The 17,324-nt window shown below is 40.2% G+C and overlaps 1 protein-coding gene across 13 annotated transcripts; it reads left to right on the top strand.

Annotated features, from left to right (window-relative positions):
* The first annotated feature begins 28 nt into the window (after positions 1–28).
* Positions 29–17,324, top strand: LOC118904973 (TATA-box binding protein). Of its 13 annotated transcripts, none has more exons than XM_036871191.1 (11): positions 29–290; positions 1,386–1,669; positions 3,550–3,647; positions 4,167–4,207; positions 4,353–4,553; positions 6,746–7,128; positions 9,756–9,843; positions 11,599–11,690; positions 12,734–12,901; positions 14,108–14,202; positions 14,899–17,324. In XM_036871191.1, exons 5-11 carry the CDS (start codon positions 4,500–4,502, stop codon positions 14,976–14,978), a joined length of 960 nt encoding a protein of 319 aa, XP_036727086.1. In that variant the 5' UTR covers positions 29–290; positions 1,386–1,669; positions 3,550–3,647; positions 4,167–4,207; positions 4,353–4,499; the 3' UTR covers positions 14,979–17,324. The 13 variants fall into 13 exon arrangements, with proteins under 13 accessions (XP_036727086.1, XP_036727087.1, XP_036727085.1 ...); XM_036871192.1 differs by having other exon boundaries at positions 4,350–4,553; XM_036871190.1 differs by lacking the exon at positions 4,167–4,207 and having other exon boundaries at positions 3,550–3,616.

The raw sequence follows: 17,324 nt of genomic DNA, 5'->3' as shown, positions 1-17,324 counted from the left end.
CCTAGAGGCAAGCGCGGTAGCCTTCCAGTGAGTAGCCGGCGCCCGCTCTTGCAAGAGAGCTGACAGCGAGGTAAAGGCTTTCTCTCCCAAGGAAACATTCGAAATCACTCCTGATGGATAAAAATTTTAAAGTCTGACCTTACAAAGAAATTGGCAAAAGTATGGAGCAACGGAAGCTCGAAGACTCTACTGGAGCGTAAATTGGTACAGCCATATTTCGAACAGGGATTGGCATTACTCGGCATAGTTGAAAATACACACGCATCATGACCCAGCAGTTTCACGCCGAGGTATGTACCCTAGCCAGAAAGACGTGTAAGAATGTTCATAAAACATTGTTCTTAATGGCCCCAAAGTGGAAATGAGCTAAATGTCCATAAACTGCAGAATGGATAAAGCAACTGAGGGGTGTGTCACAGCAAAAAAATTAACCTACTTCAGCTAGAGCGAAGGCACATCAACATGGATGAGTCTTCCGACGTTGAGCGAAAGAATACATACTATATACCTTAGGGGTACACAGTGGGTAGGAAGGGCCTGTGTGGCTGGGGACGGGTAGGGGGTCGTGGAGCCGGCAGTACCGGTTGTCTTTACTTGATTTAATACCGTCTGTTAATCTGTACATGGGTTTATGTACTTCTTTATATGAATATTATATTTTACAATTTAAAAATGTTATGTAAAAAAGCAAGCAAGCAGCTGGCTAATATCGAATGGACTGTCTGATATATACATGCAATTCTGGAAGCAGAAAAGATTTTTGAAAAGTACTTTTTTAATTAAAACTTTCCCCATACTTTACTGTAAACAAAGGATTTTCTTTGATGGTTATGGACAGAGAAGTATTGTACTTATTCAGGTACTGTCCTGGACACAAAAATTCTGTAAAACATTTCCTATCCTTAAGGGGCTCACAACCTCATTGATTATATTAAGTACAAAGGAAGCAAATTAACAAGCATTACAACATGTAATTATGCCTAAATGAGCCATAGGAGAGGTACTCTGGGGTCCAACTACCTATAGTCTCTTTGTGACCAATGTGAAAATACTGCATAAGATGGTAGCAGCAGAATTAAAATATAATCGAATTTGTAAACCAGGTGTTTTTTTGTTTGTTTGTTTGTTTATCATTCTACATGTTTGAGACTAGCTAACATGCTTACCATGTGCCAGGCACTGTTCATGCATTTCCTTAATCCATCTCACAATCCTTAGAGGACACGTGCTATTATTACTCCATCCTACAGACGAAGAAACTGAGGTGGAGAGGTCTGGTAACTTGCTAAATGTCACACCGCTAGTGGGTTTAAACAGCCAACATTTAAAAATCAATGTCTTGCCTACTATATCCAGCAACAACCAATCGTAAAATACTCTGGCAGGGTGGCCTCGCCCGGAAGGCAGAAGAGCTCCGCCCCGCCCCTTGTTTCCCTTAAGCCGAATACCCAGCAAATCACAGGAAGTGACGCAACGCCCACTCTTCCCATGGCCGGCGCTCCACGGCGGGTAGCCGGCCGAAGCCGAGGGCGGAACTGGCGGAAGTGACGTTAACAACGCGCGCCAGGAGTTCTGTAGGGTCGGGAAGGGTCGCCGTAGCGGGCGCCTTGGCCGTTTGCGGCTAAGCTTCGTGTTCGCCGACCGGTAGTTGTCTCTGCAGTGACTCCAGGTAACAGCCCTTTTAGCTTTTCTCTGAGGTTTCGTGTAGAGGTGACCACTGCAGCGGGGCCCTGGGGTGATGGTGGGAGGAGGCGCGGAATGGATGGGGAGACCGCGCGGGGGCTGTTCCTCCTGCTCGTGCTGCCGCAGCTTCGGCCTGTACCGGCTGCCGACGCCGCCGGGTGCCTTCCTCTGCCGTGGTTCGAAAGCGGCTTCCCATTGTACGAGCGTGGGGTGCAGGGTGCTGGGAGGGGCCTGGGGCAGGACAGCCCCGCTCTTCCAAGACGCGGAGTCTTTATGTCCTGCCATCCGTTAATTTTTCTCGATATTGAAAGGCAGATTCACCCTGGCCTGTGCCCACCTGTTTTGCTACCAGCAGTGGTGGTTTTATAATAAAGTTGCGCTTGAGACTTTTTAACGTTTTGTCAGAGGCCACTAGAGCGTAAGATACAAATACACACCACTTTCCTTACAAGGTCTCCCTGTCTAGGCCCTGGACTGTGTGGTTTTCTCGTTTAAAACTCCAGGTAGGCGTCTCCGAAAAGGTTATGCTTGACTGACATATGCAGTCACTAGAAGGCTATGCAGAATTAATTGAGTCTTTTCCCTCATCAGTGATTATCTCCAAAAACTATCGAATTTGACTAAAAAATGAGGAGATTCTGCAAACAACTCTCTTTTGTGAGGATAAAGTAGTGCGGTAGTACTTGTGCGGTTTTAATGACACAGGGGAGGAAAGGTGGTCAGTTCCATCACTGGGAATGAGAGATGAGCTCTGAAAATGGTAACATGAGGCCTCAACCTAGTTCCTCAGATTTCTTCTCTAGACTTAGTTTGTAAAAAGGGGTCTGGAGCCACCAGTTTCTGGATAATCTGTAGTCATATTAATGAGTGGTTTACATCCTGCCCTCATTAGCTCTTGCCTGAACCACAGCAGTGAGTCTTAAACCGAACTTCCAGCCTCCAGTTTTATCTCTTGGAATTCATCCACAGTCTTGCCAGAGTAGATCTACTCATGGTGCACTGCAAAACCTTGTCACTGCTCGTATTGCTTATGTAATAATGACTTAAAATCCTGATAATGTGACCCCACTTATATTTGCTGTCTCATCCCCTGCAGGAACATTCCATGCAGTCATGCTAAATTTGTTGCTTGCATACTGCATGCTCTTTCAGTGTTTGTCTCTTTCTGCTTGATCTTTCTTCTGCCTGAAATGCTGGATGTAAATTCCTTCTCTCCTTGCTAGACCCAGGCCGTATGGTCCCTGCTTTATGAACATACTCTTCAGAACACTTGGCAGTTATATTGTCTTGTGTGGCATGTATGCATTCATTCATGATCACATACTATATGCCAGGCCCTGTACTAAGTACAGAGATTACAAAGACATATATTGCTGATTTCTTCACTCACGGGGCTTAGCATAGTGCATATCTGCTATTATAGCACTTAAGTTTTGCAGTGATTATTTACAAACCCTTCAAATTGAACTCTTTGATGCCAGGGATCAAATGCCTCTTCATTTTTATATTTGCAGCAGTTCTGTTCTTGTAAGAGGATAACAGTGTCCGAAAGAGCATAATTTTCTTAAATGTCTGATGTTTTCTGAAGCAGAGTTTTCTCTTTTTTTTGGTCTGTTTTCCATTGATGAATATGTAGGATATATAGTCTTTGGAGTCCTTTGTCCTTTCAAAGTCATTATCAGATTCTTTCTGAGTGCCTATTTTGTACCAGTACGTGCTTGAGTTACATGTGTGTCTTTGACGTATAACTTGTAACTTTAAGATCTGTAAGTTCTGTGTGAGAATATCTTATTAGATGGTAATGTTTAAACTGAAATCTAATAACAATAGCTAACATTTATCCTGTGCTTACTGTGTGATAATTAGATGCTGTTCTTGAGGTGTTAATCGGTCCTGTTTGAATCGGTCAGTTCCCACAGCAGCCCTGAGCACGGTAGGAGTCCATCTGAACTAAACAATAAGAGGTAGTTCATCAGTCACTCGGTTCTTTTGACTAAAAGAAATTTCAAACGTGTAGCCAGTAAAGAGATGATTTGAGGAAAGCCAGATACAGGCATAGTTTGTATATATGTGTTCTGAAGAAGTAAAGTTATTACATATATAAAAACATGATGCTTATTTTTATGTCTGTACGGTTTCTATCACAGTGTTTTATTTAAAGTAGTTGTTCAATAAATGAGCACACTAAAGTGTATTGGATCCAATTCAAAATTTATTAAACTTAATGCCCAAGACATTGTAGAGGATAGAATGCTGAATGGAATATTTTAAAACTTGAATTTAGCCTAATAGCGCTGTGTATACAGTGCATAATAAATATTTCTACTCAGATGTGACAGGTTCCTTAGGAATTTGTTTTCCCTGGGTGTTTTTCCCCAAAAGTTTTTAATGTTGATTATGTATCTTAATTTTTAACATTATAAGACTATAAATTAAACACATAAAAAACCAATTTTTTGTCCTGTTGGTAATTTTGCATGCAGTCACAGGAAATGTGGAAGGAATAAGATTTCAGCTTTGTAAGGTAAAAAGAAATATATTCCAAAATAGTTTCGTTGGTTTTTTTCATTCTTTGTTTGTTTGTTTTTTGTTTAACCATGAAACTGGTTTGTAAGACTGTATAGCTTACCTGTATTCTTACGTTAAACTTCAAACTTTTTTCAAAGCAGCGTCCCTGTTTCTTGGTGTGCATGAAGATAACCCAGAGAGTTGCGGAAGTCGCTAAGAGTGTGCTGGGGATGCTCTAGGAGAAGACTGAGTGCCGCGGTGATTCCCAGTCCAAAGGTTTTTGATTTGCCGAGAAGAAAGCGAACCTCATGGATCAGAACAACAGCCTCCCACCCTATGCCCAGGGCCTGGCCTCCCCTCAGGTAACACAACTGGAGGGAGGGTACACGTAGGACAGAATCTGCATTGTTAGAGACAGTGTAAAAGGGAAGCAAGGGAATTTAACCATCTGTTGTTGAAAATGGATTTATATTTTTTAAGCCTCCTTTATTTCATTGAGAAGTTCTATTAGGCTTTAAATAGGCATGATAGTCTTTGATTTGGGGAGTTTGTTTGGAAGCTAAAATGTGTATTTGTCTATAAAACTTAATCTTTTGATAAACACTTATGAAAGTGGTCCGAGTGATTATAGTGTGTTTGATTTTGGAGATAACTCTAGCCAAATTATTTTCTAGTTTTATCTTTTCATTTTTATGTTTAAGGTTCCAAATAATGTAGCTACTTTTAAATTTTTTAAGTAACTTCTGTTGAAATGTAGTTTACATACTTAAATAAAAACACTCTTTTTTTTTTAAGATTTAATTTTGTTTTTGGCTCCGTTGGATCTTCGTTGCTGCACGCGGGCTTTCTCTAGTTGCGGTGAGCGGGCTTCTTCTTGTGGTGGCTTCTCTTGTTGCAGAGCATGGGCTCTAGGTGTGTGGGCTTCAGTAGTTGTGGCACGTGGGCCCTAGAGCACAGGCTCAGTAGTTGTGGTGCACGGGCTTCACTACTCCGTGGCATGTGGGATCTTCCCAGACCAGGGATCGAACCTGTTTCCCCTGCATTGGCAGGTGGATTCTTATGCACTGTGCCACCAGGGAAGTCCAAAAACACCCATTTTAAGTATGTGTTTTGATAAGTGTATGCACCTGTGAAAGTTACGGAACATTTCAATCACCCTAAAAATCCCTTCCTGCCCCCTTGCAGTCACTCCCCTAGCTCCAGGCAACTACTGATCTGCTTTCCAGAGTTAGAGATAGTTTTGCGTACTCTAGAATATCATGCAAATGGCATCATACCAGTATATGCTTTTTTTGTGTCTGTCTTCTCTGTATATCAGCAAGTTCCTTTTTATCACCAAGTAGCACTCTGTTGTATGGGTGTACCACAGTTTGTCCATTTTCCAGTTGCTGACATTAGGGTTGTTTCCAGGTTGGGGCCATTATGAATAAAGGTGCTGTACGTTTGTGTACATTCTCCATGTCTGCTGTGTTTTTGTTTCTCTTGGGTGAGTACTCAGGAGTGGGATTGCTGGGTCATTGTGTAAGTGCGTGTTTAACTTTATAAGAAAGTGTGTTCTGAAGCTCTGCCAGCGACCTGTGAGAGTTCTAGTTGCTCCACATTCTCACCAGCACTTGGGTTTTTACTTCAGCCATTCTAGAAGTACAAGCATTTTCCTGTTGACTTATGATCTTGAACGTCTTGTCAAGTGCTTATTAGCTATTTACAGATCTTCATGTGTAAAATGTCCTTCACATCTTTTGCCCATTCTTTATTGGTCTATTTTTTCATCTTTTATTGAATTTTGATTGTTTTTTTGTAGTCTGGATACAAGTTCTGTCTCAGATATATGTATGGTAGATGTTTTCTCGTAGTCTTTGGCTTAATTTTTAATTCTTTTTTAAAAAAATATTTATTTATTTTATTTTTTTGGCTGCGTAGGGTCTTAGTTGTGCCACATGGGATCTTTCGTTGCGGCGCGTGGGCTTCTCTCTAGTTGTGGTGCACGGACTTCTCTCTCATTGTGGTGCACAGGATCCAGAGCACATGGGCTCTGTAGTTGCGGCACTCGGGCTCTCTAGTTGTGGTGCATGGGCTTAGTTGCCCCGCAGCCTGTGGGATCTTAGTTCCCTGACCAGGGATCGAACCGGCGTCCCCTGTATTACGAGACAGGTTCTTAACCACTGGACCACCAGGGAAGTCCAAAGTTTTAATTTTCTGAATGGTATCTTTCAAAGAGTAGAAGTTCTCGATTTTTTCTAAGTCTTAGAGCATTGTTATCCTGTAGAGCCTGAAGGGTTAAGGAGCTTCCTTAAATTCTCACGTGTTGTAAGTAGCAGAGTTGGATTTCACACCCAGGTCTACGTCCACATCCTAAGCTCTTAGCTACTGTGTTATGCTGAAGAAGAAAGTGATGTGTGTAAGAATAGCAAGTTCCTCCTCATTACTGCGAAATAACCCCATTTGTACTCGGAAGGGGCCTGTCTTTGCAAATCTCACCTGCTGTTCTACCAGCCAAGTCGTGCAGACACTCACAGCAGCCAGCCTAACCCATTGCTCTCCTAACTTCCCACAGGGTGCCATGACTCCTGGAATCCCTATCTTTAGTCCGATGATGCCGTATGGCACAGGACTGACTCCGCAGCCTATTCAGAGCAGCAACAGTCTGTCTGTGTTGGAAGAGCAGCAGAGGCAGCAGCAGCAGCAGCAGCAACAGCAGCAGCAGCAGCAGCAGCAGCAGCAGCAGCAGGCGGCAGTGGCAGCCGTTCAGCAGTCGACGTCCCAGCAGGCAACCCAGGGGGCCTCCGGCCAGACACCACAGCTCTTCCACTCACAGACTCTTACGACCGCGCCCTTGCCGGGCACCACTCCGCTGTATCCCTCCCCCATGACGCCCATGACCCCCATTACCCCCGCCACGCCTGCCTCGGAGAGCTCTGGGATTGTGCCGCAGCTGCAGTGAGTACTTGTTGGACGTCCTTTCCCTGCCCTGGAGGGTCCCCTGGAGCTGTGCTGCTGTTCTTTGTTCTCAGATGGATTGATTGATTTGTGTGGCACTAATGGTGACCATGCATCCAAACGCGCTTTATCTCTCACTTGAGAAAGAAAAGGAAAGCTGTCTTAGTGAGTCAGTGCCCCCAGTAAAAGGCTCTCATAACATCTTGAGAAATTTAGTAGCTGTGCTTATATGCTTGGGCCAATGAAGTCCAATTTGGATTGCATTATTGTTATTGTAGACATTTTGCTGTAGCTGATTTACCAAATGAAGCTTTATGTAGTCTCCTTCCCTTGTGATATTTTTAATCTTTGGGAAGATTAATAACTTAGTCGCAGAATCATTATAGTTCATAGTGGTCCTTGTTTTCCTTCATTGGTTATTGTAAGGGCTGCATGTAAATTTTTGAAGAACTGTGCCCTTTCCACAAGCTGAGGATGGCTGTTCTTGTCCTAAATGTATTTTTCTATCTAATTGAATTAGATCCTATATATAACAGAACTGGGGGGTAGGGGACGGGTAGGGAAAATTTATCCTTCCTGAAAAACAAACAAATATTGTTAAATATCTGTCACTGAGAAGTATATAGCTTTTGCCTTTAGGAAGTTTATGGCCACATCAGGGGTTATTTGTAACAACTGTGTCACCCAGTTTTCTTGTAAGTCATTCCTGATCATTTTTAGAACTAAGTAGTGTTTAGCCATGGATCCTGACTGTTATCCAGTGACCTAAATCTTGCCTTGGGTGTTTGTTTGATCTGAAACAATTTAAAAAACAAAATAATTTTAATCTTAATGATTTTAGAAAGATAAGCACTTGTTAGCTCACCTCTATAAACACCATACCCTATTGTCCTGCACACTTACCTGGCTCCTGTGTGCATTTAATTTGCACCTTTGGTTTAAATCGTAAATTCTACCCAGTTCAGATGGGGTGTTTGTTTCTTGCCAACACCGTAATATTTCTGGTATTCCACAAAGCGTCCCAGAAAATTCACAAGATTGTAGAAATTAAATAACATACTTTTATTTTTTTAATTTATTTTTGTTATAAACTTATTTATTTATTTTTATTTTTGGCTGCGTTGGGTTTTCGTTGCTGCGCGCGCGCACTTTCTCTAGTTGCAGCGAGCAGGGGCTACTCTTCATTGCGGTGCGTGGGCTCAGTAGTTGTGGCTCGTGGGCTCTAGAGCGCAGGCTCAGTAGTCGTGGTGCATGGGCTTAGTTGCTCCGCGGCATGTGGGATCTTCCCAGACGAGGGCTCAAACCCGTGTCCCCTGCATTGGCAGGCGGATTCTTAACCACTGCGCCACCAGGGAAGTCCAAATAACACACTTTTAAACAGCCAATGGATTGAAGATCACAGGGGCAGTTAGAAAATACTTATAGACAAATGAAAACAAAAATGCAACATACTAAAACATATGGGATGCAGCAAATGTGGTGCTATGGGTGAAATTTATACCTATAAATGATCACATTAAAAAACAAGAAATATTTCAAATCAATAACTTAACATTACAACTAAAAAAAGAACAAACTAACCCTAAAGCTAGCAGAAGGAAGGAAATAGTAAAGATTAGGGCAGAGAGAAATGAAATAGAGAAAAGAAAAACAATAGAGAAAATCAGTGAAACAAAAGGTTGGTTCTTTGAAAAAAATCAACAAACATTTAGTTAGACTAACAAAAAAAGGGAAGACTCAAATTACTAAAATCAGAAAAGGAAGTAGGGATGTTACTACCAATTCTACAGAAATAAAATAGATTATAAGAAAGTTCTGTGAACTTGTGTATGTAAAATTGATTGGAAGGAAATAGGTGATGTAGAAATGAGAACGTTGAGTTGATCATCCTAACTGGCATTACAGTTGTGTATTAAGAAGACACCTAACCTCTTTTCAACCTAATTATGAGCATCAGGTTTTCAAAGGTATTGCATTTTGACAGTGCAAAAAAAGACCCAGAAGCAGCCATGAGCTGGAAGAGTTGGAGATGTATTTGCAATCTGGGATCAGTATTCACAAGAGAGGGATGTTACAACTAATTTACAAGTTATTTATAAAATTATTTAAGAATATTAAAAAATGAAAAGTGTTCATTGGACCCAGATAATAAATGGTGATGTTTGTTTTTCCTGACTTACTGAGGGTCAATCAGAGGAAAACACTGGTTTTCTTCCTTTGTCAAAGATAATTGAACTTCTGTTCTTCCAAAAGATACTTATTTTGAGAGAAGTGGGAAAGTCATACCTCACTTAGGAGCCATGTGTATACAGAGCAAGTTACCCCCATTTAAGCCTCAGCTTCTTCATCTGAAAATGGCAGTATTAATAGTTATTACTTCATAGTGCATTGTAAGTATTAAGTGAGATTATCTTTGTAAAATGTTGGCATGGTGTTTGGTACTTGTTTAAACACTTAATGTCAGCAATTTTTTAAAATTTTAATTTAAAAAATTAAGATAGTTTAAATTAAACTAATTTAATCTCATTAAATTTCATTAAATTAGTTCTAATGAAAGAATACGATTTCTAGGTAATCATCTAACACTAACAGTAAATAATCATGTTTTCTTTTCTAATTTCTTACAGAAATATTGTATCCACAGTGAATCTTGGTTGTAAACTTGACCTAAAGACCATTGCACTTCGTGCCCGGAATGCTGAATATAATCCCAAGGTCAGAACAATTTTAATGTATTTCAGACTATAATAATACAGAATTTTCTTCCAAAGGTCTCTAGATCAAAAAGAATATGTTGTGTTTAAGTTTGTTGACACCAGCAAAACAAGGATTTAAAGCAAAATATGCAGCATTTTTATTGAATAGCTGCCAAGTAAGAGACTTTAGGAATAAAGCAGTCCACAAGATAAAGTTTGACATATCCATTGTGAGGGGATCATGTGAAGTTACAGAACAAAATATATAGTATGATCCCATTTATGTTTTGAAAACTATATAGAATAGAATGCCATGCTACCTGGAATTTACTTCAGAATAATCCAGTTGGAGAATTGGGAAAGGGGCATATGGATGAAACAAGATTAGCCAAAAGTTAATAATTGTTAAAGTTGGATAATAAGTACAAGAAGTTTATTATATTTTCTACCTTTGTATAACTGCCGATTTTGTTATAATAAAAAGATTAAGGGAAAAATACCTACAAGTTTTCTGATTTTAAGATAATAGCCTAGGGCTTCCCTGGTGGCGCAGTGGTTAAGAATCCCCCTGCCAGTACGGGGGACATGGGTTCGACCCCTGCTCTGGGAAGATCCCACATGCCGCGGAGCACCTAAGCCCGTGCACCACAGCTACTGAGCCTGCGCTGTAGAGCCCGTGAGCCACAACTACTGAGGCCCGCACGCCTAGAGCCCGTGCTCTGCAACATGAGAAGCCACCGCAGTGAGAAGCCCGCGCACTGCAAGGAAGAGTAGCCCCCGCTTGCCACAACTAGAGAAAGCCCGTGCACAGCAATGAAGACCCAACGCAGCCAAAAATAAATAAATAAAATAAATAAATTTATTAAACAAAAAAAAATAACAGCCTAATGCATATGGCAAATCCATATGAGTGTAGCATTATAAGAATCTTTTGTCAGAATTTTATTAAGTTGAATACATGATTTTACATAATTTTTTCTAATGAAATGATATTAGTTATCCAAGCAATAAAACCAGTAGAGGGAATTTAGGAAATGCAAAATAATTAGGCATTTCCTGGGACTTGTATAAACTAGAATATAATGCTAACATTTTTACATGGTGGTAAAATCAGAGAGAAGACATATAGTAGTTTTTAAACTAAAATTGTGAAAGCAATCTAATTTGTCAAAGAGTGATCTTGATTAGAAATAATACGAATTTTTTCATGTGTAATTGGATAGCAGATATTAAAATTTCAGTTATTTTGAAACTAATTTTTTGCTTTATATCATGTAACCTAATCACTGAGGCCATTGCATTTATATAAATGCCAATCCACCAATTCAGTTTCTAAAAGTATTGGAAACAGGAGGTAACATCACTATGCGTTGATATGCTTGTAATCTGATTTATTAATTCCTTCTGGAGGTGGAAAAGGTTTTTCAGTAGATTTGCCTAAAAAAAATTAATAAAACAAAATGTATAGTTAAAGAAAAATATTTTGCAAATATTCCTTGTCTTCAGTTGTTGGGATGTGTATGACAGAACACAGAGATCTCGGTCCAACCGCCTTAGCAGTCACAGCTTATGTGTTTGCTCCGTATGCAAAAGATGTGTGGCACATGGTGATGTGAGGGAGTCCTGTATGGAAACACATGACAGATATCTTGATAACTGTCTAAGTACCAGGTCCTTCTTCCTATTTGGGGTGTTCTTTCTCATTGTCTAGTTCTCCTGACAGAAGTCAGCAGTCTGGCATGACATCATTAACTATTGTCTCTGGCTGTTTTAGCGGTTTGCTGCTGTAATCATGAGAATAAGAGAGCCCCGGACCACTGCACTGATATTCAGTTCTGGGAAGATGGTGTGCACAGGAGCCAAGAGGTGGGTTTAAAGGAGTTCATTGTCCTGGTCTGTATGTTACGAAAGAAATGGCTGTGTCATGGTTTCTAGGTGTTAGGCTAATACTTTAATAAAATGTTATTGTTGCTTTCTTATTAAAATAGTTGATTCTCATCACTTTTAGACAGCAGTAACTTCATTTTCTTAAAATCAGGCATTAGTTTAGGGTGTATGCTATCACCTTATTTCCATACAATTCAGCATGTATGCATGCCTCATTTTTGTCATTCATGACCCTGCACTTGAGAGCCTTTTGTCGACGATGATACTGCTTTCATTCTGCTTTTGTTACATGAGCCCTGCCCTGCTAAGTCATAGTTTTGTCCAAGAGATGACTTCTAGGAATGGATAAAGAAAGACTTGACATAAAAGAGGAATTAGTGTATGCATTCTTTGAGTATAAGTCTCATCATTATTTTCCTGTCCAAATGAAGCTTGTTAGTTTTCATCTCAGTAGAAACTTGTGAGCTCAACTACAATAATATTAATGATAATGGTGATGATGATATTATGTTTCACATGTGTAAAATCTAGGGCTGTCGGGACTTCTCTGGTAGTCCAGTGGCTTAAGACTCTGCGCTCCCAATGCAGGCGGCCCGGGTTCGATCCCTGGTCAGGGAATTAAATCCCACATGCGGCAACTAAGAGTTTGCATGCCACAACTAAAGATTCCACATGCCGCAACTAACGATCCCGCGTGCCACAATGAAGATCCCGTGTGCTGCAACTAAGACCCGGCACAGCCAAATAAATAAATAAATATTTTTTTAAAAAAAATCTAGGACTATCAGTAATTTGGTGAATTGAAAGGATTCATTTTGGTAGGCCTAAGTTTTCTGTCAAGGACACAGGAATACTTTGTACATAAAACTGTTAATGTCTGTTGAGCTTTTCTTTATTGGAAGGGGTGACCAGTTTACACTTTATAAAATATCTTTCCTAATTTGGGCTTTTTATAAGTTTTTCATCTAAATAACTATTTTAGCTGTCTTTGAGTATGAATATTTCACTTTTTCTTTCCCTAGTGAAGAACAGTCCAGACTAGCAGCAAGAAAATATGCCAGGGTTGTACAGAAGTTGGGTTTTCCAGCTAAGTTCTTGGACTTCAAGATTCAGAACATGGTGGGGAGCTGCGATGTGAAGTTCCCTATAAGGTTAGAAGGCCTTGTGCTTACCCACCAACAGTTCAGTAGGTGAGTCTGAAATGGATTGTGATTGCTTTTGGCAACAATTAATTTATAATTTATTGAAACACTGTTCATGATAAAACATATGCAAACTAATTAATATGTAAGAACAAATGATATAGGTACATTTATTGTTGAAGTTTCTTCCTGATGTCTTTGGTAACACCTGTTATTCTCACCAGCCTCCTACTTCCCTGTCATTTCACTTAACGACACCCAAAACTCCCCTTTACTGGGATGAAATTGATTCCCCTTCTGTATGTTTTATCATTTTATTGCTCACTAAATACATTTTAAATGCATGAACAAAGTCCACAACCTCTTGTATCAGTTTTTTCCCCAGTTGTTTGAATCTTTTGTGCTAGGCAACATTTATTTTCCCTGCTACTTCCTGACGAAGACTTACAAGGCAGGTAGTCCCTGCCCACCTCTCCAGCCTCTCTGCTCGTAGCACCCCCAAGGCTTATCATGCCCTTATTGCACCAGGGCCCTTGCACGTCCCACTTTTATACCTGGCACACTCTTATTTCACTTTTCACCTAGGAAAGTCCCACTGGCATTTCACATATCCACCCCAGCATCTCTTCCTCAGAGAAGCCTATCTTGAATTTTCCACTAGGTTAAACACAGTCACACATCCTAACTGTTTTCAATCTCTCTAACTAAGAAAATGAGATTACTAGGATTAGAATAAAACATACCAATAGTGCATTTAGTCAGACAGCATAGTCAGGGAAAGATTCAGTCTCCTACTAGTATCTTTTCTATCACTTTGGTTAAATTGCCTGAACAAAGTTAACAGCTAGAGATATTTCAGTTTAAGGAGATGAGATGTGAATGATTAGAAGGTAAACTGTGTGACTGTCAGATCTTATAAATAAATGATTATTGGGCTCTTGTATGTTGGTGTAAACTTGTCCAGAATGAAACTTGATAAAGGTCGGAGACTATAGAACATACTTATAAAGCTCTTGTTCTTATGTCCGGAAATCCAGATTCATTAGAAATAGAGTTAGTTGGTCTTCAAGTGCCAGTTACAAGTTGGCCTCCCTGGCCTTGAGTACTCTCTCCTGTGATGCTACTTAAGAATTGGGCTTCACCTCCTCATTAGTGTGCTGCTTAGCCAGTACTTTCCCTTGTTCAGGTCCCCATTTTTCCTAAAGGCATGAGCAGCTGTTAATTTCTAAACTGTTTCTGCCATTTTCCTTCTAGTTATGAGCCAGAGTTATTTCCTGGTTTAATCTACAGAATGATCAAACCGAGAATTGTTCTCCTTATTTTTGTTTCTGGAAAAGTTGTATTAACAGGTAAGTTGCAACAGGAAGTACTGTTCGAAGTTTTGAAAGTGTGAAGAATGGCATTTTCTCAGTGCTAAGAAGTAATACCACATTGTCGGGACAGTTGACTAGTTACTTATAAAGAAGCTTTGCCCTTTTTTCCTCTTCCCCTGACCCTGACACTCTGACGGGAAACGTACCCAGCAGAGGGAGTGAGCCGAGGGCAGTCAGAGCACAGCCCTGCTGGTGCTTCAGCTGAAGCCTGACCTTGGGGGGGAAGGGGGAGGTGGGCATTACATTGCATAACAAATGGCGTTTTAAGTTGGGTACCATCGTCTAAAACTTTGGGGTTCATCACCATTATCATGTTGCGACAACAAAGGAAGATTCAAAAGAGCTTGTTTGAAGGCAGCGACTGGGAGAATAAGATTCAGCCACTCTCACTGCTGCCCTGCTGGGTTCTGACCCAGTCCAGAGACCAACACCGGTCACATGGGCAGACTGTGGGGAAGGAAGCTGGAGTCACCTGGGGCGCTGCTTTTGTAATTTTTTTAAAAAGCCAACTTAAAAAAATAACACCTTAAAAACAAAAATAGGATTATGACAAGGGTCCATCGTTGATGTTTTAATGCATCTGTCTTACTGGGTGTGGAGAGAATTGTGCTTGTGGTTTTATGTTAACAAATGCCGTTTCAGACTCTTCTCTACTCCAACTTGTCTTCATAGGTGCTAAAGTCAGAGCAGAAATTTATGAAGCCTTTGAGAACATCTACCCTATTCTAAAGGGTTTCAGGAAGACAACGTAATGGCTGTCATGTACTCCTGCCTCCCCCACCCACTTGTTTTTTTAAAACAAATCAGTTCTGGTACATTTAGTGGTGTTGTGGACGGCCCCATGTGATGAGAGGATGGATGTCCGGTTGTAGGTTGCAGCACGAGGTGAAGCTCTCCTGCATGTGTACCCCATAGGGATGCCAGGAAGGGGGTATTATTTCTACACAGAGAACACCGAAGTGTTACTGTAAGTTGCTCGAACTGTGCTGCTATTTGGGCAGCGCTGCCCGTTTATTTATATTTAGATTTTAAACACTTACTGCTGTTGACAAGTTGGTTTAAGGGACAAAACTTTAAGTGTTAAAGCCACCTCAACAATCGATTGGACTTTATTTTGTTTAATTTCTTCCCCATAAACCACAGTTTTTATATTTCTACCAGAAAAGTAAAAATCTTTTTTAAAAGTGTTGTTTTCTAATTTGTAACTCCTATGGGTTATTTTTGTGCCACATTCCGCCTTTTCAGTATTGCAGGACAGAATAGAAATGTATTAATGAAAACAAATGGCTGTACATATTTTTCTTCCTTCAGAGTACTCTGTACAATAAATGCTGTTTATAAAAGTGTTAGATTGATGTTATAAATGAAACTTTGTAAGATTCATGTGCTCATACTGTTTAAAAAGTCGTATTTTAGATACAATGCCTGAAACCATTTCGGTGTGTTTGCTTGCTTGCTTGCTTGTTGTTTGTTTCAATCAACATTTCATTGTATGTTGCAGTGAAAATGGAAGAATTGTCTGAAAATTTTAAGTTGCTCACAAAACGTGTTTATTACGTCCCATACATTGAGCACCTCCCGTTTCCCAGATACGTTGCCTTCTCACAAAAGCTGCAGTTAGGTTTTGTTCCTCTTTCACAAGTAGGGCAAGGTAGGCCCCAGCTCAGGGTCTGCCCAAGGTTACAGAGCCCGTAAGTGGCAAACACGGGCTCTAAGCCAAAGGCCTTCAGTGTTAGAGCTGGGGTCGTCCACCGACTGGTGAGGTGTGTATCTGTTTTTCTCATGAATATCAGGTGAGCATGTGTAAGTTCTTGGGGTTCATTGTTCGGGTGCGTGTTTTTCTTTTTAATTGTAAAAATATTTTTTCAGACGGCTCAGCGGTATACAACCAGGAAGTTTCTTCCTTCCTCTCCCTTCTGTCTGTTTCCCCAGGTTAAGTACCGGATTGGTGGGTACCTCCCCAGCCCTCTTCTGTTCAGATTTTTTCCTTTGGGGGTGCTTTTGTTATCATATTGAAAAAATAGTAAAGCATATGTTTGATTTTATAGCTTCCTTTTTTTAGTCACTATATCATACACATTTTTCCATGACAAACATACTGCCATGAAATGGAATCTGATGGTGCCACATGATATAATCTGATGGTGTAATCTGATGGTTACACAAGTTTATGTATTTAACCATTTCCGTAATTATGGTCATTTATGTTATCTGTGGTGTTTCACTATTATAAACAGGTGCTGCAGGGAACATCCTTTTATGTGTATTTGTGGATAAGTACAGGTATTTCTGTAGTAACATGCCTAGAAGAGGAGTCACTGCATTAAGAGCATTTATACATCCTAGGTTTTGATAGATCCATACCAGATTACACTCCAGAGAGAACATGGTGTATGAAGGGCCCTTTTCTTGCATTTTCCAATCATTAGTGATGTCAGTAATGTATGGATGAATTGGAAAGACATCAGTCCAATATGATCTCCTTCTATTCAAGAAAGAATTGTTTCCCCACGTGTGAGTCTTCTCTTAGGTTCTTCAGTAAAGTTTCGTAATTTTTTTCATATAGGGCTTTACATTACATAAAAGTTAATTCCTAAGTATTTTAGTTTGTTATTAATGGCATTTTTCATAACACTTTAAAATTATTGGTGAGATTTATTTCCAGTCACTTTACTGAATTCTTGTTACTCCGTATGCTCCAGTCCAGCCACACCACCCACCCCAATAGCCATTATCCTTTTACAGTGGTTACCTAAACACCAATATAGGTCACTCTTCCATTTTAATAAATTGATGTTGTTATGTCTGTTTTATTCCTTAAGCTCCCCTGCCATCTCATTTAAGGAAATTTATAGGCTGTTTGGCTAGTAGTTTCTTAGTCTGTCTTGCTATTTGCAAACTCAGGAAGGTGCAGCCAGCGTATTCCTCTGTTCTCTGCATTTCGTGCCGGTGGCTGACTGCATCTAAAGGCTTGATCCCTTTGTAAAGACTGTAAGTAGTGTTTGTTAGGAATTTAACGTCTGATTGTCATCTCCTGATTGATCCACTAATTCATTAGTGGGTTGCAAAAGATAAAATTCTAATTATTTTTTTCATGA

Source organism: Balaenoptera musculus, chromosome 12, assembly GCF_009873245.2.
Source record: "Balaenoptera musculus isolate JJ_BM4_2016_0621 chromosome 12, mBalMus1.pri.v3, whole genome shotgun sequence".
NCBI lineage: Eukaryota > Metazoa > Chordata > Mammalia > Artiodactyla > Balaenopteridae > Balaenoptera > Balaenoptera musculus.
The sequence above is the reverse complement of the archived record's forward strand: the minus strand, read 5'-3'. Positions and strand labels throughout refer to the sequence as shown.